The sequence below is a fragment of the Tachysurus fulvidraco genome, chromosome 20 (genome assembly GCF_022655615.1).
Source record: "Tachysurus fulvidraco isolate hzauxx_2018 chromosome 20, HZAU_PFXX_2.0, whole genome shotgun sequence".
NCBI lineage: Eukaryota > Metazoa > Chordata > Actinopteri > Siluriformes > Bagridae > Tachysurus > Tachysurus fulvidraco.
In genome coordinates, this window is record NC_062537.1 from 12,146,329 (window position 1) to 12,172,878 (window position 26,550).

Genomic DNA, 26,550 nt, shown 5'->3' on the forward strand with positions numbered 1-26,550 from the left:
TCCTGCCTGATCACAGCTACGCTGGCACATTATGGGTGGGGTGGGTTGAGGGTGGGAGGGGTGGGGTTCAATAACCCAGATGCTCAGAAGCGAGTGACTGAGGAAAAGAAACATGGAGGGAAGAACAAAAGGGAGAAAGATACAGACAAACCGGTACCTGTGAATCATTCTAGAAGTCACAGAGGTAAAAAGCGAGAGGATATTCTTCTGTAATCCGGTTCTCCATCCAGTTTAATCAACCAAGCAAACACATAGAGAGTGCACAGGGAGAGGGGCCGTGCACCCTATGTCTCTTTGCTTTCGAAGGAAAACAGAGACTATTCCTTGAGAAATAAACACCAAACAAAAGCTCGCCCCAGTCAGGCCACGACGTGCCTCTCCATTTCTCACCTGTCTGATCACATTCACCTGTGCTGATGCTCACCTGCACACACACACAAACACACACACACACACACACACACACACACACACACACACACACACACACACACACACACACTTCCTGAATGACAAAGACAGAAGAGCAACGATGAAGAAAAAGCTATTACCTCCCAACACACCCACACGCTCACTTGCGCACGTATAAAGCTCAAAAGAGCCAGAAGCTGTTCAACTCGCTTCTGCCTTTGCATTTGTCTTTGCTCTACTTGTCGATAGCCGAGTGTCACCTACTGTAGCTCGAAGGGCAGAATGACCAGACGCATTTTTGGCTCCACATCTCCATAATATCGTCTCTGTGAATATGCGGAATGAAAAAAGCTAGTCTGGAGCTAGTTCATTCATTGTTCAGTGAGTGAGAATTCGGAGCTTATCCTGGAAACAGTGGACATAAGGCAGGAAAACTCAACACTGCAGGATACTTTGCACACACTCATAGCTGTGAGTTATAAAAACGATATGCACATAAATCTAAATGTGTACAAAGCACATTAAAGCCTTTAAAATGTGCATTTTAATCGTAATTATGTAAAAGGTTTCATATTCTAATGTCTCTGAATATTAATGAGTCTATAATTTCATATTCACCAAGATAATGCTTATTAGCAGCAGCTCCGCATTGTGCGTTCTTGCTGTATAAAACCGCAGAAGGTGAAAATTCACACCTTCGTTTCATAAATGTGAATATGTCAATATTGTATAAAAATAAAATGAATTCATTGTATTCAAATATAATAACTGGTTGTAACAATGCAACATGATACTGTACCCAGTTGATACGAGGCTGGAGAAGGAAACTTGGATCTAAGCTATTCTCTAGTCCTAGAATGAGGGAGGAAGGCGCTTGTGCCTGCCACATGCTCTCCATAAGCGCGACGCTCATCAGCACCTGGCTGCAGTTCTCAGCTCTGCCTGTCTAGACCTGAGTTTTATAACAGAGAAAGGAAAGACCTTCCGAACAGGTGGCATCAATAATGGATGTATGAATGTCAACTGGGGCTGGCTGACTGCTGCCACATGGTGCTGCACTGAGGTTATATAGTAAATGTGTGGTCATTGTTTAAATAGGTGTATGAAATTTTACTTAATTCTTATTTGCCACTCTTATGGAGCTTAATTTTAACTTATGCGGATAGTGAGATGTAGCTGGACTATGATATGTTTAAGGCATAGATGTAGCACTTTAACAGCCTTTTTATTGGAGACTCAAAAATAATATTTAGTGGTTTCCATTTTTAAATATATGAAATATAAACTATGAGCTTCATGAAGTACTGCTAAAAATCAGCATACAAATTATCCAAGGCTGCAAAATTCTTATTGTCTGTAAAAGGCTCATTTTGGTGCTAACGACATGTGTATGTTGCGATGGGAAAGCCGGGCTTCAACGGGGCTCGGGTAGCTGCTCTCACTCGCCGGAGCAGACAGGCTGATTTACTGGCAGAGAGAAGGCTCTGGGAGATCAATACGTCGCTCTACACAGACAACTCATTAAAACTGCTGCCTTGAGGAATGTGCTTAATTATCTGTGATTATTAATGGACCCCCTTCTCTAACTGAGCATCAACACACAGCTCCAGGTACTATTCTGAAAATATGCAGCGTCACATACATGCATGCGTGCACGTACCTCTCTATCTAAATCTCCCTCTCACTCTAGCAAACATGAGTCACTCTTTATGCACGGCAGAGTGTGTCCCGAGCACACAGATGCCTGACGGAGCTTTGAGCCGAGATGTTTGGTGTGTAAACAGTTTGTGACAGCAGGGTCATATTTACACTCATTTGAAGGATATGACAGATGAGGCTGATTACATACATGCATTTCGAGCGCACTGACTAATCATCACAGCTCACTGTAAAAATCTCAGTCAGTGATATTGGACGGTAAAATACATCAGATCCGGACTGGTTTTTGTTTTCTTAAACCTGATTGGTAGAAATTGGGAATAAAAGGTCCCACAACCAATCTGCTTGGCTTTCACATATTTCTTCTGTTTCAGCATTTCTACCTTTACTTCACTTCTACTGCTCAAAAAAAACAATACAGACATTTACGGATGGATTGTAGATTCAATCGACAGTGAGGGAAAAAATGTTTACTTTTAACGTCAAAGACACTCAGACTTGTGACGTGACCACGCCCATTGCCAACAACGCCGCCTGTGACCACGCCCCTTTATACGTGGTTTGCGTGGCTAGTCCCCTGACAACAACACCTTCGATATGTACAAGTCTACTGACGTGTCTAAAGTCCTATTTCACCCAAATACAGAACATCTCTGAAAGCCTGGTATTTTTTATAAGGGCAAGGAGTTCATGAGGTCACGTTTTCTTATGGTAATGTAAAACACAAGACATTATATTATGGAGAGAATCCACAGTAATCCTCATTAAACTGCTATTAATGCTGGTTGCTGTAGTTTGTTGTCATTTTGTGCTTACTCTGTGGGAAAAAATCCAAACAGACAGGTCGTACGGCTGGTTAAAGAAAGAAAGAAAGAAAAAAAGAAAGAAAGAAAGAAAGAAAGAAAGAAAGAAAGAAAGAAAGAAAGAAAGAAAGAAAGAAATACAGCTGATGCTACTACGACCCCAAGTGATGGAAATACCATAACCGAGAGGAACTAGTTTCTGTTTTAAGCGTCAGTGTAACTCTGGTGTGTGTGTGTGTGTGTGTGTGTGTGTGTGTGTGTGTGTGTGTGTGTGTGTGTGTGTGTGTGTGGGGTGGGGGGGGAGAATCATTTCTGCAATTGTGTTGAGCATCAATTGCCTCAACATTAAACACTAGGGGGGAAAAACCCAGAACAAGAAGAGAACAGAAGGGGTTGAGTCGAACATGAAAACAGATTCAATTAGCTGTACACAATTCATGCATTTGTCTGCGGCATGTTAATGAGATGTGAAACGTGTCGTTCACTTAAAGCCTCCATACCTCCATACAGCCCCCGAGGTCACTTCACCAACCCGAAGCATTCAAATACGCAAAAGTTTCCCTGAGCCTGAAATATCAATATGCGCTGACTAGGAACACAAGCCTTGGGTCAAAGACAAGGCAAACGCTGAGGATGGATGAGTTTCCAGCTTGGCTTATAAGGGGACTCTGTGGTGTTAAATGTATAAGGATCATCTCTATACGTCATGAAGGATGAAGCAAACGAGGCATTAGATAATTATACGGACATGTAGATGTGTGTGTGTGTGTGTGTGTGTGTGTGTGTGTGTGTGTGTGTGTGTGTGTGTGTGTGTGTGTGCATGTGCGCGCGTGCGAGCGTGCGCGTGGCATTCCTATACCGTTCCCCAACACGGCGCGATGCTGAGCCAGCTTCCTCGAGACAGTAACAGTAATTACACCAAGCCGCTGCTGGGAGGAGAGAAGTTGGAGTCGCGTTTACCTTTCAGCAGGATCCCGCAGATGCCGTACAGGGCGAAGAGCATGTGCTGATTGAGATGCATGATGATCGCGTTCCAAATCGACGCGCTTTGCTCCCTTCGTTGCTCCGTGCGCGCGTATCCAGGTGTGCGTCACGAGCGATCCCGGCTCCTTAGAGCAACTTCGCAGTCCCACCACGTCGTTCGTCGGGTAACGGGAAAGAAGCGAGAGGAGCGATGCTCTGGCTCGCAGCGCTGTGCGTGTGAGTGTGTGAGTGAGTGAGTGAGTGTGTGTGCAAGTGTGCGGCTCTGTGCCTCTCTCGGAGCTGCCGAAACCACGCCCACGCTGCTTGACAGACCGAAGACGCTGACCAATCACGCGGCCTGGAATGATCACACGCGCGACTTGCTACAAGCGCGTGCAGAATATATTCCTGCGTGCTCTTACAGATAACAGATAAAAATGAGCTGTAATAGATAAATGATTACAGACAGATGATTCAGTGTGTATGTGGCTCGAGATGTTTCTGGTCATCTTTACTCTCTCTCTACACACAGACAATAAGTCTCCTTCTCACTAGGATACATCGTTTGTACCTTACTGTGTTCATTTCTATGGTTGTGTACATGTAATGTACATTTACAGTACATAACTGGATTGCAGGGATATTAAAATGTATACCCTAAAATGTACAATTGATGATTATTCCAGTTGCAAAGGAAAAGTACTGGCTAAAGTGATGCCTTCATGGGGGGAAAAAACACATTCGCTTGTGTTTACTTGAGTTTGCATGTGTATTTCCACTTCCATTTCTATTTATAACATTTTACATATGACCTTATATCCAGAGCAATGTGCAAATGTCTCTATCAATAACTGCATCCTCGTAGTCAGGGGGCTAAGGGCACAGGTCAGGGGCTAAGAATTGCAACTCTTGGGGAGGTTAGTACAGTACCAGAAAAACAAACAAAAAAAAAAAAACAGCCAATGATCTTTTTCTATGTTTCATTTATTCATTTGATTTAAGCAAAGTGCTAAGACTCACTGAAACCAAACCAGGATGAGGTGGATGGATTCCGTTCAGTTTCATTTGCATTGAAAGAACAAGTGGAAATGTACAGAGAATGTACAGCTGTGCCGCTTCAGGGAACACATATTAAACTGCACTTCTACGTGCCATATTATGCAAGCAATAATGTGTTTAATCTCTGAGTTAAACCACAGCCAGGTGTTCATTACGCATCATAGCCATGCATGTGAAAACAACAGAAAAAGTAAATTAATTGTGTATATATGTCCTAACATGCAAACATTGCACACAGAAAGTTCAATTATGTGTGTGTGACTCACAAAGCATTATTCGTCACATTTAAAGTTCATGTGAACTGCCAAATGTGTATAGTTGAACAACATACAAAGCTATATTTGACTGATGTTGTAATATGAAGACACAAACACAGCCATTTGCACCCCGTCATCTTGTTGACTACATTAAACTGTGTAATGTAATATAGCTTCAGGCAATGTTTATCCAGATTTAGTGTGCCTCTGCCCACTGTAGTCTCACATGCCTTTTCTCATTGTATGCTGCTGTTGTATCCACACACCTCAGTGTGTGTTTGTGTTCTGAGATGCTTTTCTGCTCATCATGGTTGATAAGAGTGATTATTTGTATTTCTATAGCCTTACTACTCAGCTCTAACCACCCTGAACATTTTTTACGTGATCTCTCTGAGGGTATTTCTCTCTGCAGAACTGCCACTCACTGAGTTTGGTTTGTTAACATTCTGTGTAAACTCTAGAGACATTTGTGAAAATCCTAGAAGATTAACAGTTTTTGAATACTCAAAGCAGCCTGTTTAGCACCACCAACCATGCCACAGTCAGTGGGATCACATCTTTCACATTATTATTATTATTATTATTATTATTATTATTATTATTATTATTATTATTATTATTATTATTATTACTAATAATGATAATGATAATAAGAATAATCTTAATTTTTTTTCAAACGGGTTTGTCAGTTTGTTTATGCTATTTATGAATACCAATGATTACATAAATCTTTCATGTTATTGTAAAGAGTACATTAAAAGAAAATTCATTTCCATGTATTAATCTAAACTGTTAAGTTTATTCTTTTTCAGGAATGTCCCATGTAAAACCCTTTCAGAAATATAGAACTATTAAACACCCAAAGAACCTCTTTTCTAAAAATGAAAAGTGACTTTTGAGATCAGTATAAGCTTTTTCTTACAATGTCATTGAGATCATGTTCATGACAGCAAGAACAATTTTCCAATTTATTCAGAATTCAGATATCAGAATATTATATCAGAAATCCAAACAGTGTAGTAGTACAGTAGCACAATGCTATCAAAATAGGAGTTAACTAGAAGAATGGGGTTGCTTCCACTGCCACCCAGTCTAGCGCTCCTGTATATATGTAACTAGTGGCAGAGGACAGTTGACAGGTGGGTGTTCGTAGTTTTTCATTTATCATCATACCATTAAAATAGCCACTTTCGTTCATTATTACACCCTATCAATAGTTAGGTATATGGTGCAGATAGCTGATATGTAAATAATAATGTGCTAATATGTGCATAAACAAAAGAGTTTATTAGAGTGTAAGTAATTACCTAACATAACATAGTAATTACCTAAATGTTTCTAACAATAGCTTTATTTCAAATTCATTCAATATTTAACAAAAGCCATTTTATTGACTTTTATATACAGCAACACCAGAAAGTACTAAATAAAATTTGATGACATTTCACATGGACACCTGACTACAGGGATTTTACCGTAAAGGGCTGTTCAAGCAATGCTCAGAAAATGTCCTGTCCTGTCCAAAAGTGTTCTTTCTTTCTTTCTTTCTTTCTTTCTTTCTTTCTTTCTTTCTTTCTTTCTTTCTTCATTAATGTATGTATGTATGTATGTATGTATGTATGTATGTATGTATGTATGTATGTATGCATGTATGTATGTATGTATGTATGTATGTATGTATGTATGTATGTATATATGCATGTATGCATGTATGTATGTATGTGTGTATGTATGTATGTATGCATGTATATGAGTAATGCAGCTTGCACAATACTGTACCTTCACACGTCCTCACCTAAACTGCTGCCTTACACATTTTCATTTCCCTGCAATGTATTTCACATGCTGGCTGGCTGATGACAAATCAACCCCTTGTACAGATAAAACCAGATATTTGAAATACATATCTGACAGTTTATTCAGCATCTTGATATTTTTTTTTTTCCTGGCATGACAAATCTCCATGCTGTTGAGTAATCACCTCACGTTAAGCCAGACAGTTACTATGAAATTTACAGTTCTATCACAAAAATGCAATTTGTATATGGAAACAGTGAATATACAGTACAGTAACTGATAAGATTTTTTTTTCCTTGCATCTGTGGGCTTGCTCTAGGCACAACATACAGTATGATGTTAATTTAAGATTCATTATTTTCAATCTCACATGAAATTAATTTAAACAAAGTCCTGAATAAAACACAATTTCATGGTTATGGGGCTTTGGTTATGGTTATTCCTTTGTTTTCTTTCATTCCTATTTCCTTATAATATATATATTTAGGAAGACCTTTTAAAAATGTCCTGTCCCCATGTGGCTTGTCACACTGCTGCTCTTTCTCCATCTAGAACACTGAATAAATGTCGTAGTAACACACTGGCCCTAGGAAGCTCCTCTGAGAAGATGATGTGATATGGCATGTTCTTATGACGTCTCCCTACAGAGCATAACATACTACAGCAAGTTTAACCCACCAAGCAATAAAACGTGGGACATTTTTTACTGAATGCCGAATTAATCATTTGCTTTCCGAGTAAGCATAATCATCTCTAAATGGTAGAATAAGCATTCTACCCAATTTATCAGTTAGGGTCATCTTAACTTTATGATGCTTTTGGGAGACTGGGAATTGTTTTTAAATGTCTTTAAATGGAGTATCTGATTAATTACCTTTCATAGCAAACTTTAAGAAACCAAAGACGAAAGAGCAAAACCAAAGACAGCGTAAAGTGTGTAAACACACAACAGCAGAATCGGAGACAAATCAACATTTATGTATAAAATCAGTAAAGGAACAAATAATGAACAAAAGGGGGCAATATGTGGTCAATCAAACCGAAGGGAATATATCACATATAGTTTATGTAGAAATTTTACGTTTTTCATAAAAATGTGATTTCAATGCTTGTCCATCCATCCATCCATCTATCTATCCATCCATCCATCCATCCATCCATCCATCCATCCATCCATTCATACATCCATTTTCTTGTATACTTATCCTACACAGCGTCACACAGAGAACCTGTAGTTTATCCCTGGGCACAGGGCACCTATCACAGGGCTCAATCACACAGACACACACCTATTCACACACTATAGACAATATTGAGATGCCAGTCAGCCTACAACACATATCTCTAGACTGAGGGAGGAAACGTCAGAAAACAGCAGAACACACACAACTCCACAAACACAGGGCAGAAATGGAAATTGAACCCCCAACCCTGGAAGTGTGAGGAAACATGCTAACCGCTAAACCACCATGACACCCCTATCCGAGAAAAAAAAAATGAATTGCTTATATTACACTTAATTTAAACAAGTTTCTAATTTCTAGATTGAATTTTGTCAAGTAAGGCTGATCAATTCACATACTATTAACACAAACCAATTACATTATGAAATCTCTTGAGGACGTTGGCGCTGAGGGAAACTATAGCGATAATATTCAATTAATGCAGTTAACACATGTAGAGTAGAATACTGTAGTGATAAATTAACTGCTGCAGAAAGCCAGCAAATCTACAGTAGGTTAGACACTCAGTTTGGGTGAGAATGTAGAGTCTTTTTTCAGGGGTTTAGATATTCCTAATCAAATCATGTTGGCAAGTACTAAAACAAATTGTTTTAGTGTACATTTACAGTGTATATCCTTATTGAACATTACACGCTTGTTGCTTGTTTGGCTACAGCACAGATTAGTCTGAGATACTGTAAAAAGGATAGCAGAAATGACGAGTATGCAAAAACTCAAATCTTGCCTAAAGGAAGCCAAGAGTCATTCCTAAGAAAAAATATCTTTACTATAATAACAGAAGTTAATAACATAAGTTAACTTAAACATTAGTGCTAGACTCAATACTTAACAACATCGAGCATGCAAATTTCAATAAGAACCTAACCTTTCTGTTTTTAGTTAATATCAAGTGCCTATATTTGGTGTTACTTATTTAAAGTTTGTTGTTGCATGTCCTGTTCTCTTGTTTTGTATTTTTAGTGTTTTGTACTTCAAGGCCACTATTAGGTCATGTTGAATATTTTTTCCAAAACTGATTTTTGTGCAATATCAAAAATGTTGCTGAAAACTGACAAAAAAGCCTGATCTTTGGTGTGAACAAAGTGTGAGTCAAACCTCCAAGCAGTTAGGCAACCTAACGCCCTATGGCCCTAACAGACAGATGCTAAATTAGTATGTCAAATAGTCCTAACTGAAGAAATAGGGTGCTGGACACCAAGATATATTTCAATAGGGAATGATTAGCTGCATTAGTGGAAAAAGAACTCAAACAAGAGCAGGAAATGAAAGTGGTTAAATGGTGGTAGGCGGAATGAGTGAAGGGTTTAATAGGGAGAAAGGAGCTATGTAGGGTCGAATGAACCACTCTTGTGCAGAAGTGGATACTTATTGGCGCAAGCACTCCAGGAGGAACAGCTGTATCCAAGGGCTGGTGGACTTATCAGACTTAATATATGCAAACACAGATTCCTTCTCTGTAAATTCTTTTTATATTTTTAGAATATCTACAGCCGAGCCTTATAAACAGGTGTTCTGTGAAATACTGTGTAATTTTCAGATGACTGAGCCAGAGAATGTACATAATATGTCTAAAAGCCCTTTTGTCCTTTTGATGAAAATGTTCCTGTTAATATAAATATTCAATTTTACAAAGCTAAATACGTCTCTCACCTGGAATCTTTTTTGTGTAAACTCCTTGATGAGTAGCTTAGCAATAATGTGACTCATTTGGTGTGAGAGAAGACAGCGTCCATATTTAAAAAGGCAGCTTTTTTTTTTTGTAAGTGCCAAAGTGAACTGCCAACTAAATCTATCGCAGCTTGAATGGCTAAACAATCCCAAAATAATCAAGTCACAAACCTCAAATTATGTTTGCAATCTCCAGTGTTAAAGAATTGGTCATGTGATACTATTTACTGCTAAATCCTTTATACGGCTAGCTCCATATCATGATATATAAATGTCTTATTCACATAATAAAGTCTCTGTGAGGTATTTATTCATATGCTTGTACAGATTGATATGGACTGCAGTGCAATGGGGAATGAGACCAGAGCCTGACATATTCTGTGCTCGTCTGTGGACACTTTTGTGCCAGGTGAAAGATAGGAGAATGGCACTTCACAGATGGGGCTCCGAAGTGGCGCCAGAGCAATGACCACTAACCCTTCATTTTCAGAAAATCCACCTGTCACACCTCCTTATGGGAACACCCACAATCATGTGTTTCTGCTTTAATCTAAAGATGATATAAGGACTTCCTGATCAGACTCCCGTTCCAATGCCTTGTCAATTATTTCTTTTCGTGTTTGGACTGTGTTTTGGATTTTGTTTGCCTATTTGTGCTGTGGGTTGTGCTATTTTTTGAATTGGACGATCTATTTCATTTCCAAATGTCTGGACGGTATTTCTCCTATGCAATAAAGCAAAGCTTGCTTCAATTCTTTGGTCCTGGCTTTAGACCACTGAGGATGTTACAGTCGGTTTAACATCCCGCCTGGCCATGCTGAGTTTCATCCAATTTCGTGACCATGGCCATCTCTCTGCCATTTTATCCATGGCTTAAATGCCAGCCTGTCTGCCATATCATTCCCTAAATGAGTGTTCTGTACCGCACAAGCACAGCTGTTCTAGTCTGCTGCTTCTGTCAACCTGAGTGCAGTGGCAGCACAATGACTATAACTGCTCACAGTCCCACCTCTTTCACCTACCTACTCCATTCTCCATTCTCCTGTGGTGGAATATATATATATATATATATATATATATATATATATATATATATATATATATATATATATATATATATATGTGTGTGTGTGTGTGTGTGTGTGTGTGTGTGTGTGTGTGTGCAATATCTTGAAATCTGGAGTATTCAATGTTCAAGATTCTTTATTATTTCTAGATCGCTATTTAAATGTGTGACAGCTTTTGTGCAAAAGGTCAGATTTTTCTCACTCCTAATCTCATCTATTAAAACACGTCTCAAGACAGCAAACAAATGTGTGGAGTCCGTTCCAGCTCGAGTGCATGCTGACATTAAAGTTCTGAAAACCATGTAAATATTTCAAAGATGTCAACGATATCATTTGTAATGAAGGTTGCTGTGTTAAATTAGAAACCAACGCAAAATAGACGCATTGGCACTAGTGCATTTAGAATTTTGGACCTCGCTGTATATAGCCCATACATATCCACATATTGCTGTATACATTTGTAATTAAAATGTATATAGTTTTAATGAAAATTATGTGATGTGTCCTGGTACATTTCCAGCTTCCAGGAGTAAAGGGTTCTCGCCTTTGGGGGAAGTTAAAGAAATATTTTGACTAATTAGCAGTTTCCACTTTGAAAAGCATTTGCTAAGCATTACAGAACAGTAGTCAAGTCAAGTCAAGAAGCTTTTATTGTCATTTCAACCATATATAGCTGTTGCAGTACACAGTGAAATGAGACAATGTTTCTCCAGGATCAAGGTGCTACATAAAACAAAGACAGGGCTAAGGACATGTAAATAGTCTTAGCCACATAAAGTGCAACTGTGCAACCTGGTGTAAACAGTGCAGGACAAGACAAACAAGACAGTGCAGGACAAAAGACAGTGCAGGACAAAAGACAGTACAGACATAAAGTCACAGTATGTGTCAACACTTTATAGTTTCATTTTATTTCAGGACAACATGGAAATTAGATAACCAGCTTCCATCATTTCTGTGTATACAAAAGGGGCAATGGCATATAGCACATATGGCATGTGCTTTAATTCTTGCCAGGGGTGACCTGCCAGGGTCAGAATGAAATTGTAGTACACAGTCAACCAACACTGTAAAGAACTGTTAACATTTACAGTTACAAGTTTAGGGTTCTGCTAATTTTCTCGTGTTTTCAGTTTCCCTGTATTCCACCTTGTGCACCAAAACCAGTCAATTAGAAACCACAAATACTGTAAATATAATGGACAGTCAGTATTAATACACTTTTTTTTTTTAAATAAAAAGAACATTTCCAATTTATACAGCACCTTTCTTAAACCCAAGATCATTCTATCGATGAAGCAAACTAGAGTCAAAGCAAGGTTCAGCTCAAGTTTAAAAAATATATCAGAAGATCAGTGTTCCCAAGAGATTCAGGGAGTGTGTTCCAAAAGTTAAGTGTTAGGGCACTAAATGATCTGCTTTCCACAGTGGACAAGCTAAAGGAATAGCTTGGAGCTCAGTGTCAGGAGACCTGACAGTGTGTGTACAAAGTTGTAAGGATGGTGCGAAGAGCTCAGAAATGTAAGATGGTGTGTTATTAGGAAGTGTTTGGAATCACACTGAAACCAGTAGTCGTTGTGTTTTTTATATACTGCTGTGTGGATTTAGTCAGAAAACTTTTCGTTTCCTTGGGTTCTAAAGTAATTTTAGTTAGTGTCCAAATTTAGGACTTAAGACTAAAATGGTGCTGTTATTTGCACTACAGTTTAAGATTCACTCTCAGAAGTAAAGGTATAAAACTGTGATTTCCCCTCTCACTGGGATAGTTCCATCAAGGATGTTTTTTTGTTTGTTTTATCTTTTGTATGCATGTTAACCTGAGAACTTTTAAATTGTTAAGTGAAGCTTTGAAGTTATATCAGTGGTGCAATTATTTGGCCGGTGAGAATTGAGTCCCGCCTCAATATATTTGCTGTATTGACTTTTATATAAGATATAAATGTGTTGTTTTTTCTTTTTTATGAACAAAGTATCATATATAACTATATATAATCATAATAGAAGTTTCACAACTCCTTTGTCTTGAAAACACGTGACACAATGCACAAACAAAGACAACTCACTGAACTAAAGGCTTGGCCTTGATTTCTTTTATTCTAAGAAACATACTGAAGGTACAAGCAATGGAACTTAATCCCACACCAGCAACATGGAAAAGTTCCTTTGTAAAAGTTTGGTTCCTTTATTTTTGAGAGTGTATTATAATGACCCCTTCAGTATTAATTGCAAGATCTAGACACGTACTCTAAAAATTATGGAACAATATTTAAAACTTAACATTTTATCAGTATTGAGTTTTAGAAATTAGGGTCCATCTATAGTCTTATGTTTTGAATGAGTTACAAAAGAGCAGGGTGTTATGAATGCAGTGGATTCAGTGAAAACTGACATTTAATATGTGATGTTATATAAGGTAACAGGCAAATATTAATAAGAGACCAAGACCTGCTGATCCCTGGGAAACACCCAGAGCTACAATAATGCTTTTGTCAGTTGAGACAAATGATGTCTGTTAGTAAGATTGAAACAGGCAAGAGCAAAACCTGTAATCTTAATCTCTGAGAGAAGGGAAATGAGTAGTGATTTACTACTGTATATCAAAAGCTATAGAGAGCAAGATGAAGGAAGGTGTTGATGGCCTCAGAGTCAGTGATGAGAAGATCATTTAAGAGATAAAGAAGAGCTGTCTCAGAAGCCTCAGTGAAAAGTAAAAAATATAGAGTATTTATTTCAGAAGGTTTGTAAATTTGAGGCTATTTTTATTTTATTTAGGGCAATTCTATACTTCTGAGCTGAGGGGGTATATTTAGAGAATAATAAGACACCTTTTCTTATATATACACTCTTGATTGATGTAAAAATATTTAATTAATCAGTCATTTCATGCTATTATTCTAAATAACATTACCTTTACACATCAATTGGGCCTCATCAGACAGCTACTGTATACCAACAGTACAATACAGTAAGAGCACTGAGATTTCCCATTGCTGTTATTTGTCAGGGAGAAAAGAAAAAACACATGCAGGACACACATGATTTTAAGGATCACCAGTTTATTGAATAGTGATGCTTTTTCTGCAAGAAAAACAAACAAACAAAAAAAGCTGTTTATTCTGTTTTCCAGTCAATGGCCATACACCACTTGAATTCCACAGCCTGCATTTTATTTGATTTATTTTCCTTTTTTTTTGGCATGGTGGCACTTATCTCAGTCTTTGCATAAACCCTTTCTTTCCAGAAGATCTCACATGTATCATTAAAAAGGCATGAGAATATGCACTGACTGCAAATGCTACCTACTTTAGGCTTCAGCCATTAAGGAGTCCTTAAACCCGCCATGCTGTCTCTCCATGGATTACCTAGACTCACCTAGACATCCCACACTCTTGTCTCCTGTCGCTGCTTTTGCTGATCTAGAATAATAAGCAGTAAGAGGGTTCTGCAAGTAGAGATTTCCTATAGAGATGTACATACTGCTGAAATGCAATCATGGTGTTTCATCAACATAATGGAGGTTAGCGTTATATAATGTACATGCAGGACTCTATATCCAGTGCGATAATGTATATATTTTCCTGCTGGGGTTAATAAGGGAAGCCAATTTATTACTAGTATTAGTTTCCATGCTCACATTCTGTTGTAGCAGCTGTATACAGACTGATACAAACACTTCTCTAAAGAGTATATACCCATTCAAGATGTATACACTGTACAGTATCCTACAGTAAAATCAACAGTAAAATACAGTAAAAAAAAAATAAACCTGTTAGATTTGCTCAAATTTTTAAGAAGATTAGTATACTTAATAACCCAAGACATATATGTGACAGACATCTTGTGCTACAGTATATAGCATCGTGGCTTCAAAAAACAGCCCCATCTACTGGACAGAAATGTTATATAAATATTTATAGCTTTTTACTAAAATGGTTAGTAGGTTATCAAGAGAAAACATAAAAACAATACAAAGAAACATCAGTTCAAGATTTTATCTCATGCCATGATAAGCAATGTGACAAATTATGTGACTTACAGTGAGCAAGTATTCAAGTAGTGAGTATCATACCACTCACTAATTTTAAGTAACCATTAGTAATCGGTAACTTCCTGGCCAGGGTGATGGATCTAGAATTGATCCCAGGAACACAATACAGTCTGGAGAGGATGCCAGTATATTACAGCACACACATTCACACCTAGAGCAATTTAGCTTATCTAATACACTTGTTTCTAGGATGAAACAATAGTGGAAACCCATGCAAATAGGAAGAACATACACAAAAAGGCAGTGACCCTATCCCAGACTTAAACTAAGAGTCTTGGAGTTGTGGGACAGCGACCCATAGCACCGCCTGACTGTCCTATATCAAACCAGTTCAGCTGAAATGTTTTCTTTGCACACCTTTAAATCATAACTCTTGCTTCAGAGATCTAATATAAATCTAGTTCTAAGGTAATTTGAATATATAATTTCTCCACACAAAGGTGACGATTTGAAGTCAAAAGCTGAAAGCCTGCTATGGCAGAAGGCTTAGAATGGCCCTTAAGAGAAACACTCAGCCGTAGGACTATATCCCTTCATGTCATGATATCTGTGAATGTCATACAATGGAGTCTTATTCTGATCCCTCATGCAATCCTGCCTGAGCCCTCCAAGCAGTCTCGTCAAGAATAGAGAGGCCATTTGGGTCCCATTGTCCTGGGAGTATGGCCTAGGTCTGATGAATAAAAAAGCTCCTTTTTTCAAAAATGTGTGTGAAATGCGATAAACCACTGAAGATGAGCGAACGATATTTGAAGGTTAAACACACCATCGGGTTCTGTGTCTGTCAGCTCCCAGTGGGGTGTCACAAAGTCAGCAACTGCTCTCTTTTTTGCAACTATCTTCACTTCACTTCACTTTTTATTCACTTGCCTATCCTCTTTTTCCTACCTATCTGCCTCACTCTCTCTCTTTTTTTTATTCTGCTGAAGGCGGCATGGTCAATCAATTCTCAAGGCACAGTAGGGCCATTAATTCCCCATGGTCCAGTGAAAGGACACATCATCCGTCGTTCTGTGCGAGGAGTGGAATTGATGTTTTTTCAGCCTCTGATCACTTTGCTAACTATGCTAAAAAGAAAACGCCTCAGCAGGGCACCTCTATATTTTATGTAGTTTTTGAGTGTGCTTTATTTGCCTGGGAGTCTTGCCTATTACAGTGAAAAAAATCTTTTTATTGAACTAAATTGGAAAAATTTGTTAATTTGAGCTGAGGTGAGATGAGCAGAATTTTTTTATTTATTTTTTTCACCACTGTCTATGATTTCTTGATTTATCATTTACCTAAATAGGGCGATTTATCAGTTTTGCCTCGTAAAAAAACAGTGTGTGTAAGTGTGTGTGTCTACATATTAATTTACAGAGGGCATAAGAGGTTTTATTTCTCCTGACAAATTGATTAAATTCAAATTTATTTGCGTAGCGATTTTAACAATTGACATTGTCTCAAAGCAGCTTTACAGAACATAAACATAAAAGAAAAGGTTAATATAAAGATTAATATAATACAAAATTCAAGATTAATATTAGATATATTTAACTGTATTTGTATTAATCCCCAATGAGCAAGTCTGAGGTGACTCAGGTGACTGTTGTAAGGAACCAGACTCATTTGGGTGACACTGGAGGTGTCTGACAGTCTGTCCTCAAAGGCCACATGGAGTTAGCATCTCCTGTTAGTATGTCCGAATACTTCATGAAGCAGAGTCCAACTGGAGCTGGTACAGTAAATCTCATGATGCCTCAGGATCCTCACATAGTTGGCCTCATCTCAGTGAAGGATTATAGCTTATGAGGTTCTGTTGACATGCAATTTGCAAAAAAATAAAAATAAAAGCAAATAAATATAACTTATATGTTATATTGTATGTTTTTGCAAATTTTTTATTATTTAGTTTTGTATAATTTACATAGTAGCAGATTATAACAACGGATTACAACATACATATTAACCGATCAGACATAACATTAAAACGACCTCTCTATATTGTTTTGTTCTTCTTCATGTGTTTTCACTTTGTCAGCTGTCACTGCTCTGTGACATGGACATAGATAAAAAATTAATGGTTGTCTGTTGCTTTGTCACTTGCTTATGTGAGTGTGGATAGTTGTTACATGTTCTCTAATTATGTCACAAGGGAGTGAACCTCGAGGCTGTGTCACCAGTTAAGTAATGTCTGTTGTTGGGGAGTTCAAAACTGTGATTGATGTGCTTTAATGACGCAGATGAGTTAGCATTTTAATTTGAAAACTAGTACATAATAATTTAAAAAAAACTCTCTCTCACACACACACACACACACACACACACACACACACACACACACACACACACACACACACACACACACACACACACACACACACACACACACATTAGTCTTTCATCTTTTGCCTCCAGAAAATATCCAAGTACGAGACTGGTTATAGCCGTACATATACAACCATGATAACACTTTTTTAAATTACTTTTTTAATGTTCTGCATTTTACATTCTCTTTCATCTTTACCCGCTATATTTCCCATCTAGAGCTTTTTATTGTAAGCACAAAATTGAGAATAACTAAAACCACTGCCTCAGAAAGGGCTCAGGAATCTAAAAACAGCATAAAGTAAAAGGAAGACACTGACATAACCTATAAACCAGGATAGACTGATGCTCATTTATCACACTACTCTTCTTGGCACTACACCTGGCAATCCTATCACCATTAATGGGGACTTAAGATCTAAATGTTTAATGCTACATTAGAGACTCAGAGTATGTGCTGAGAAAAGCACTTTCACCGATAGCCCTCTGCAAGGGAACAAGCCATGGGCCAATGAATGCAGGTTAAATATGTAATTCTGATTCTGTGAACAATGGATAATCACTACGAGTAGTGAAAGTCTCTTGGATGTGCAAAAACACTTTAAGACTTTCAATAAAGCAATGAAGTGACCGTATGGCAGTATTAGATGAATACCATTGTCATGTTGCAATTGAACCTCCTTTGACACCTTCCAGATTGGAGTTGGTTCATCACTGAAAGGGAACCGTAGCAACAGTCAAAAAAAAACAAAAAACAGTTAAAATTTGTATTTATGGCTGATTCCCTTATCCAGAGCAGCTTACATCATTTGATGGTCAAGGGCCCAGCAGTGGCAGCAATGGGGAACTAAGGTTTAAACCTTTTGCACAGTTTGTCTAAACCACAGAGCTAACACTACTTATATTCTACAACCTACTAATAATAAACGGCATGAAGATATAAATTGACACTCTTTGTCATGACGAACCATCTCTATTAGGACTGTCTGGAATGTTGTACAGAGATGACTAGTACACTCATGACACTGAGACAGGCAAAGTTAACCACTTCTATTAGCATGGCATATCACAGTAAAGGCCAAGCATCCATGGACCATGAGGAAGTAGAAGCCCTCCACCCAGTAGGCCAGTGTTTTGATTACAAAGTTGCCTATTGCCTCTGTTGGCGCATGTGGTCTAATATTTGCATCAGTGATATTTTATATAGTAAATAGTATCTGATATGACTTTGAGTAGAAACTTATTAGCATATGGTGATGTTCCAGAAATTGTTGGTTGATGTGTTATACCCTAACATTGGGGTTCATGTGCCTCCTGCACCTCATGGTCATGTGGGAAACACAAAAGTCTTTCTGATTGAGCACCTTTCCTCAATGGCCTCCTGGTAAGGGCACATAGGAGCTAGTCATCCAAATACAGTAGTATCTTTATGTCGCTGTCCATGAAAGATGACATTAGAGATGCTTGCAGGCATCTTAAGACTCTGCTGTGCTTTCAGCACAGGGAACAACCATATCAGACTGTATCTTAAAGATAGTAAAGATAGTCAATGACAAGCCAGCAGACACATAGCTGATTCTCATACTCAGGTTTCAAGGAGCTCATCTGTTATCTGCATGAGCACAAATCACTGAGAACTTAAGCTGTGTACAATGTAACTCAGCTAAACGGATGGATAACCAAGTCAAGAAGCTTTTATTGTTATTTCAACCATATATACACTAGCTGACGCAGCACACAGTGAAATGAAACGTTTCTCCAGGACCATGGCGCTACATAAAATGACATGAAGCTACATAAAACAACACAGAGCTAAGGACTTAAGTCCTAGTCACATAAAGTGCAACATGTGCAACCTAGTGCAACAGTGCAAGACAAGGACAATGCAAACAGACAATACAAAAAAACTACAAGTCAAAATACACAAACTACACAAAATAGCCCTGACCAGTGTGAATACTGTATTACAAAGTAAATTGTGCAACACTTGTAAACATATACAAACTTACAGTATATAGTAGCAGCAGTTAAATGAGGTATTGAAACGTGGTGAGCAAAAAAAAAAAAACAATATAGTGTGCAAAAACAGGAACTGAGTAAACGACATGTTATATGAATATTTGCACCAGGAGAATGTAATCACAGACCCACTAGTCTTTGGTTATTAGGGAAGCTGGGAAATGGAGTGTGGGGAACATTTGACAGAGTCATTCAGGGGACATACAGTAGTAGTCCATAACATAGTATGTCCAACAGCAGTCAGTGATGATATATTGAGAAAGGCCACTCAACCATGCTAGCTGCACTACCTACAAGCCTGCGGTTTAGGAGACTGGTGCTGCAAGACCAAATCAAAGTGCCAAGGAAGGCCCCACTTGGCATAGATCCAGGGATATGTAGGGAAGCCAAGCCCCTGCAACTGTATGCATGTTATACATGCCTGGTATGCCAGGGGAGAACCACTCAACTATGATAGTGGCACATATTCACAGGAACACAGATGGCAGGTAATATGAAAAAACTCAACAGTGCAGAAGAAAGAACAACACCCTGAACTGAGGTGAAGCTAACTTGCAGACACAGAGAGAGTGATAGATTAGTGTTATAAAAGTCTTCCAAACTATCAGCTGTCCAAACTCAAGACTGATATGGTATAGCAAATTTACAAAAGGCTTCAAAATGTATGAAATACGATCACTGCAAATGAAAGGACATAATATGAGATGATTGGTGTCACCAGCTTGGTAGGACAGGTTAATGTAACTCCTACCATAGTCACAAGTTATTACACAGATACTGTAGTGGTCCGGCATTAGGTCTATTAGGTCTGGCACATGTAGAAGAAGAAAGGGAATGATGACCATTTAATAGTATTTTGTATGAAATATTGCATCGTATGGTCACTTTGTGACTTTGTTGAAGGTCTCGGCAGGCATGCACGTATGCGCAAAAAAAGGTATTCAGAAGATTTTCACCACCTCTGAAGATCAAGGGTTGAAATAGATCCTGAACAGGGCATTAGCTTTACAAGTCAGGATTACAGTTCTTTCCTTTTTTGCCTTTTCTTTCCATTCAGTTCCCATTTGATCATTTTGCAATTTGGCTGTATGAAGAAAAACCAGTGAGCTGGTACAGTACTGATGAGACCATTTAATTTGCCCCAATTTCTTTTGTGGCAGTGATATAGCAAGAATGAACTATATTTCTATAGTGTTGGAGAAGTTTTTAATCTACAGACCAAGTAATGGTTTCATCTGAAATAATACATTGAATGTAAATGTTCTAGAGCACCAATGTACTGTATTCCAGTCTACAGTATTTTAATGTTTTTAGTATTATTTAATATTACAGTATTTTGTTATACATTTACATTTACGAAGTGCTTTTAAGTCTCTATCATTGAATACACCTGGTATTCTTGGTTAGAGACATTAGATACCATGAGCCTAACACTGTTCAAAGTTTTTTTTTTTTTTTAAATACACACAACAAACAGGGGAGAAAGTGCTAGATCAAGTATTTTATGAAGACGTAGGTCTTCAACCGTCGTGAAGATGTTATATTGTATACAGATGTCTTGGACAACTGTACAGTATTTACTTAAAACAAATCCTTTAAAATTCTTGTTTACATAACTACAATAAATTTGACTTATTTATGTAACATCATAAAGCTCTGATAGTCTGTCCTTACTGACTGTGTCAGAAATAGATCTGGTCAAGGATTTCTCTTGAGCTCTATTCGAACATGCCAGTGAGTTACAGACACAGCATCAGTAAGGAGTCCATCCTGAGATTATGGCTGAGAAATATTGAAGCTCTGACCTCCATGTGATCTCCTTTTTATGCTATCCTAATAACCCCAGGGAACTTGTGCACCTTAAAATGAAATTCATTCTTTCTTATGCAGCTTTGAAACAAAGGCCCACAAGTGGCCACTCTGACCTTTAAGATTTGAGTATAAAATGTGTTATTCAGCAGCATATAAAATGGTTTTTGACTCTTTTATGTGTTCTGACAGCCAGAAACCACACAGTTATGAAAAGCATCTGAACATTTTCTTTGCATTCGAGTTACAATAGGTTAATATTTCATAGGTCTTCAACCTGTAGCAGTTACTATCTTGTGGATTGCTAAATAGTTCACAGACATCAATTAAATTATATATTGCAACACTAAATGTTTGGGCTATAAATTTATAAGTACTCATAAACAAGGCATCAACAAATAAAAAAATAGATTGTACTCATTATTAATGAAGACTAAATATTATAGTATCTAAATATTTAAAAGTTAGTCTCATTTTTCTGTGTTGTTTTTGTGATATATCTTAATAAAAAGAAATATAAAGAACATCTATAACAAACAATGGTTTTACAGATTATATTACAGTATTTTTAAGCAATTTACAAAAAAAGTTACAAAGAAAGATGTAATGGCATTCAATCTAAAGGCCATTTAGTCACCATGACACATCCATAATCACATACTAATCTATTAACATTCTCAAGTTTACAGTATATCTTTACTGTTGAACATATTAATCATCTACTGATAATCAGATTCATTCAAACACAGCGTAAACTATTTTTCACCATTAATGAGCCACCACAAATCTATAATACAGCCAGTTTAGACATCAGCTTCCTCTCATATATTTGTATCAGTTCTTTTTTTTTTTCTGGTACCAGTGTGCATCCTAGCATTGCTTTGTCTATTTGTTATTCTTGTTTTTTTTTTGCATTTTTCCTTCTGCCATTCATTTCGATTTTGTTTCCCTGTAAATTCCCAGTAAATTTGATTCCTATATTTTTGGACAATGTACTGTATATTATACAGTATACACACTGTTCTGTGTTTATCTTGTGTGCATTGTTTTGTAGTGTTTTTGTATTGTTTGTTTGGACTGTCTTATGTTTGCACTAATCTGCACAGATGCACTTTATGTGTCTAGGACATCTTACAAAGTCCTTAGCTCTGTTTTGATCTGTGTAACACCGTGGTCTTGGAGAGACATTGTCTCAGTTCACTATGTATGGAATTGGCTATATACCGTACAGTATGTTTGAAATTGACAATAAATGTTTAATAAATAAATAAATTCTTGACTTGACTTGACTTGAAATATGTGCCTGATGTTTGACAACTGACTATTTTTTTGTATTCTTCTTATTTGGCTTGTTAATAAACAGCTCACACTGTCATCTAAGTGCATCTGCTGTATCACAGTGATTAATTACATTTACAAAATAAGATCACTGAAGAAGATTACAGGTTTCAGCATAATTTAATTATGAAGTCTTGTACAATTCTGGCAGAAGCTAGATAGCACAGAACAAAGCAGAAATCACGATATAAAACTTTACAAAAAAGACAAATTTCTGATGTATTATATTTAGATATAAAAAATACACATGTGAATACATATATTAAAGTATAATATATCCTTTTTTTTTGACACAATTTCTTTTTTGTAGATGGTTAAGTGCACATCATAGGGCGTATGCACGGAAACAAATGTATGTGTTCCTGATGTCTGAATAATATGAGAATGATTTCCCAGACCTGTTCATTTGGATACACTGGCTACTCTGCTATAAACAACAAACATACTAAAGTCACATGCAAAACTGACTTTCCACAAAATGTGGTAAATTTAATGCATGTACAGTCAGCCACATTTCCAAAATATCCACCTTTTTTGTATTATTTTTGCCACCATCAACATGACAAATGCACTTTCCATATTGTTTTGTACATGATAAACATACTGTAGGCGCTACATACTGTAGCATGCAAGATGTGCTGAATACAAGATTAGTATAATCGTAGATAGTAATCAGTAGTACAGTAATAACAATTTCTTAACCTACTACTGTTTAATAGACCACTTTGAAGACCAGTAAAAGCGTTCTCCAATGTTTACGATGCACAGCACAGGTATTGAAAAACTATTACAGATACTTTATAGACTAACTCTTTTTTTTCAGACTTATTTATCTGACATACATGTAACAATTTATGTTTCCTCCGGGTTACACAATTTAGCTTGTAGACAGTGCCATGGTTGTGGCCCAGAGCCTGTTTCCCTACAGCTCTGAGAACAGGATGAGTAGCTCACCTACGGTTAAACAGACCTGCAGGCCTTGCAAAACTGTGCACAGTAATTAAAGGACAGACAGCAGTGATGGAAAAGCCAGAGGCTAAGAGGACATCCCTGGTGTGCCCAATCCCTATGCACATTCACCTCAACATACTAATGAGAAACTCGCCTGGAAACTGGTAACGGCAATAAAGCATGCTGTTATGTGAATAAAAATTCATGAGACGCAAAGAAAAGACAATACTCTAATCAAAACATTCAAGCAATGTATCTATTTGTTAATTAGTACTCACAAAGCATGTAATCACTTGTAATAACACCTCTATTTGAAATCCCTGTGCCAGAAGAAATGCCGTAAATGTTTAATTTTCTATTTGTGCATAACTAATAATATCAAACCCATTGATTAAAAAATATTTGATTACATTTGTATTTTAGTGCTTTTTAAAATTCAGCTTTACAAAGTATTAATATAGATTTAGTTATGTTATATTTACAGCAGTAGATACAATATTAGGTACAAATCTATAGGTATCCGTGTGAATATCCACTGAAGCAAAAGGCCCATTGCACATGCAATTAATTTTTTGGGACCTTACTATGTATATAATCATACAGTTGATATAAAAAGTCTACACACACCTGCAAGCTTATGTTAGAATACATAATACATATATTTATCTACCTTTAATGTGATAGACAAATAAAAACATTTTAGGAGCAAAGAAGATAAGGTTGTATAAAGCACTTTTTATACAAAGCACTTTTTGCTTGTAATAAAGCTTGCAGTCTTTTGGGGTATTTTTTTTTTTAGTCTACCAAACTTATTTCATTCCATGTTTCCTTGCAAAAATGTTCCCGATATATCAATTTGCAAGTGGATCTCCGGCGCACAACGGGTGTTCAAACCCTTCCACAGGTTTTTGATAGGATTTAGATCTGGGCTCTGGCTGGGCCATTCCAAATCTTTGAACTTCTTCTTCAGAAGCCATTCCTTTCTTGACATGGATTTGTGCTTTAGGTTGTTATCCTGCTGTAAGGTGAAACTTTTCTTCATCTTCAGCTGTCTAACAGAAGCCTGCAGGTTTTGTGCCAAAAAAGATTAGTATTTAGAACTATCCTTGATTCCCTCTTTCTTGATTGGAGCCACAGTGCCATCAGAGGAGAACATCCATGATAGCTTTTCTTCATATAATTATGTCAATTTTTTAGGTCTGTCCTGTTCTGAGTAATGTCATTGTGGCACCCCATTTTCTTCACTTGATGACGGTCTTCACTGTGTTCCATGGTACATCTAATGTTTTGGAAATTCATTGTACCCCTTTCCTGATTGATACATTCTGACAGTTAGATCCTGTACTGTACATTGTAAGCTCTTTGGGATTAATCATGGGGTTAATATGTATTTGGGGTTAATCATAATACCTTATTTTTTTTTAACTAATAACAACATTTGTTTTATAGTGTACAAATAGGTTGGAGAAAAAGATTGTGTCTATAGGAGTCCAGTAAAGCATTCTGATCTTCTTAAGAATTTCATACACTTGCTTAAATCACATTCTTTTAGTATTTTCCATGATATTTGAGTGCTTATACTCAGTGTGTGTTTTATATGGGCAATCCAAAAATACACATTAATAACAAAAGCAATGGGTCAACACCAGGAAACATGCAGGCCAAAAACAACCCTTGAAAAGGATTGTTTACAATCAGTGGGACTTCATAATGAGATAAAGACACAGCTGGGTATAAATAAACAAACTAATCAAAGGTTTAACACAGAACAGATGGACGTAATTGGGTAACGCACCAATGAGAAGACGAGGGTGGAGACAGAGCTCAAAACTAATATAAAGGCACATGGCTATAAAATAAACAGAAGCACATTGAAAGACAGTAGCATGCAGGGTTCATTGCACTGAGCATTGCAAATCACAATGATTTGTCACCTTGCAAAAATTGTGAAACACACAAAACACATACATGTTTGTATCTGTGATTTATGACCTCACTGTGTTTCTCCTAACAGAACATTTTAGGTGTAAAAACAGTTCAAGCTCAACAAGGTTTAAGAGTGTCAGTTTCTCAATAAGCAGCCTTCACCGTTCTGTCTCACTCTTTCTCTTATTCTCTCCTTCTCTCTGGATGTATAAGTGAATGTGTAAGTGAGTGAGTGTGTTTAATCACAGGGGTATAGATTGCCATGGCAACAATCTTCATCAAGATATATTCCTTTGTAGAATTTATAACAGTATTATAGTACTACTAGTATTACCTGTTTACCCCTGAATTTCCATTCATGCACATATATAAAAACTGTTTTTCTCTAGAGTGAAAAATCTAGCACAGACACTACATAGTTTTCTTTGTAGTAGGAAGAAGGTATTATTATTATTATTATTATTATTATTATTATTATTATTATTATTATTATTATTATTATTTTAAAATCCTAAAACGATCCATTTGACACAATCAGACATAGTCAATGTCACTGTGATCACTTTTTTTCTGACCTATATATATATATATATATATATATATATATATATATATATATATATATATATATATATATATATATATATATGTGGTGCTTCTGTCATATGATTGGCTGATTTGATAATTGCACGAATGAGCATCCGTACTGGTATTTCAAATACGCAGCTAATATATTTTCCCTTTCCTTAACACTACTAAAATCTGCCTTAAATTTTAAAAGGAAATGGCAGAGGAAGTGAGAAAGAAAGGGAATAATGAGATGGAGAGCTGAAATAACAGGTTCACACCAGGATATATCAGTCAAAACAAGTAGTTAGAATGACTTCCTGGCAGCTGATGGATGACTTGCTGGTATGGCTAGTGTCAGCATATTTTTACAGTCTCCATATTATCATCACTTAAAGTTACAGAATACAAAACCTACTTGGCTGCCTATCTTCATGTGACCATCTGCACTGTTATGTTCACCCTAACTAATATATATATATATGACATACAGGATCTACTATGCATTGTTGCTTGCATAAACATTATTTGCATGGAAGAGTCGCCAGAAAGAAACCTAGCAAAACAAACTCTATTTAAGCTAGATGCAGCTCTTTAGCTACAGTCACCATTGGCATGCTTGGAGAAAAATTATTTGATGACAAAAACAACTTTAAA

At 37.0% G+C, this 26,550-nt stretch overlaps 1 protein-coding gene across 3 annotated transcripts in view; it reads right to left on the reverse strand.

Moving 5' to 3' along the window:
- The window catches only part of cadm2a (cell adhesion molecule 2a), a 339,485-nt gene extending 335,347 nt beyond the window's left edge, over window positions 1-4,138 (reverse strand). For 2 of the 3 annotated variants that reach the window (XM_027150219.2, XM_027150226.2), the window contains exon 1: window positions 3,834-4,137. In XM_027150219.2, the coding sequence (XP_027006020.1) occupies window positions 3,834-3,894 (61 nt within the window). In that variant the 5' untranslated portion in view covers window positions 3,895-4,137. Of the gene's footprint in view, window positions 1-3,833 lie in introns of all 3 variants that reach the window. The other variant, XM_027150212.2, reaches the window with a different exon arrangement.
- Window positions 4,139-26,550: the final 22,412 nt, after the last annotated feature.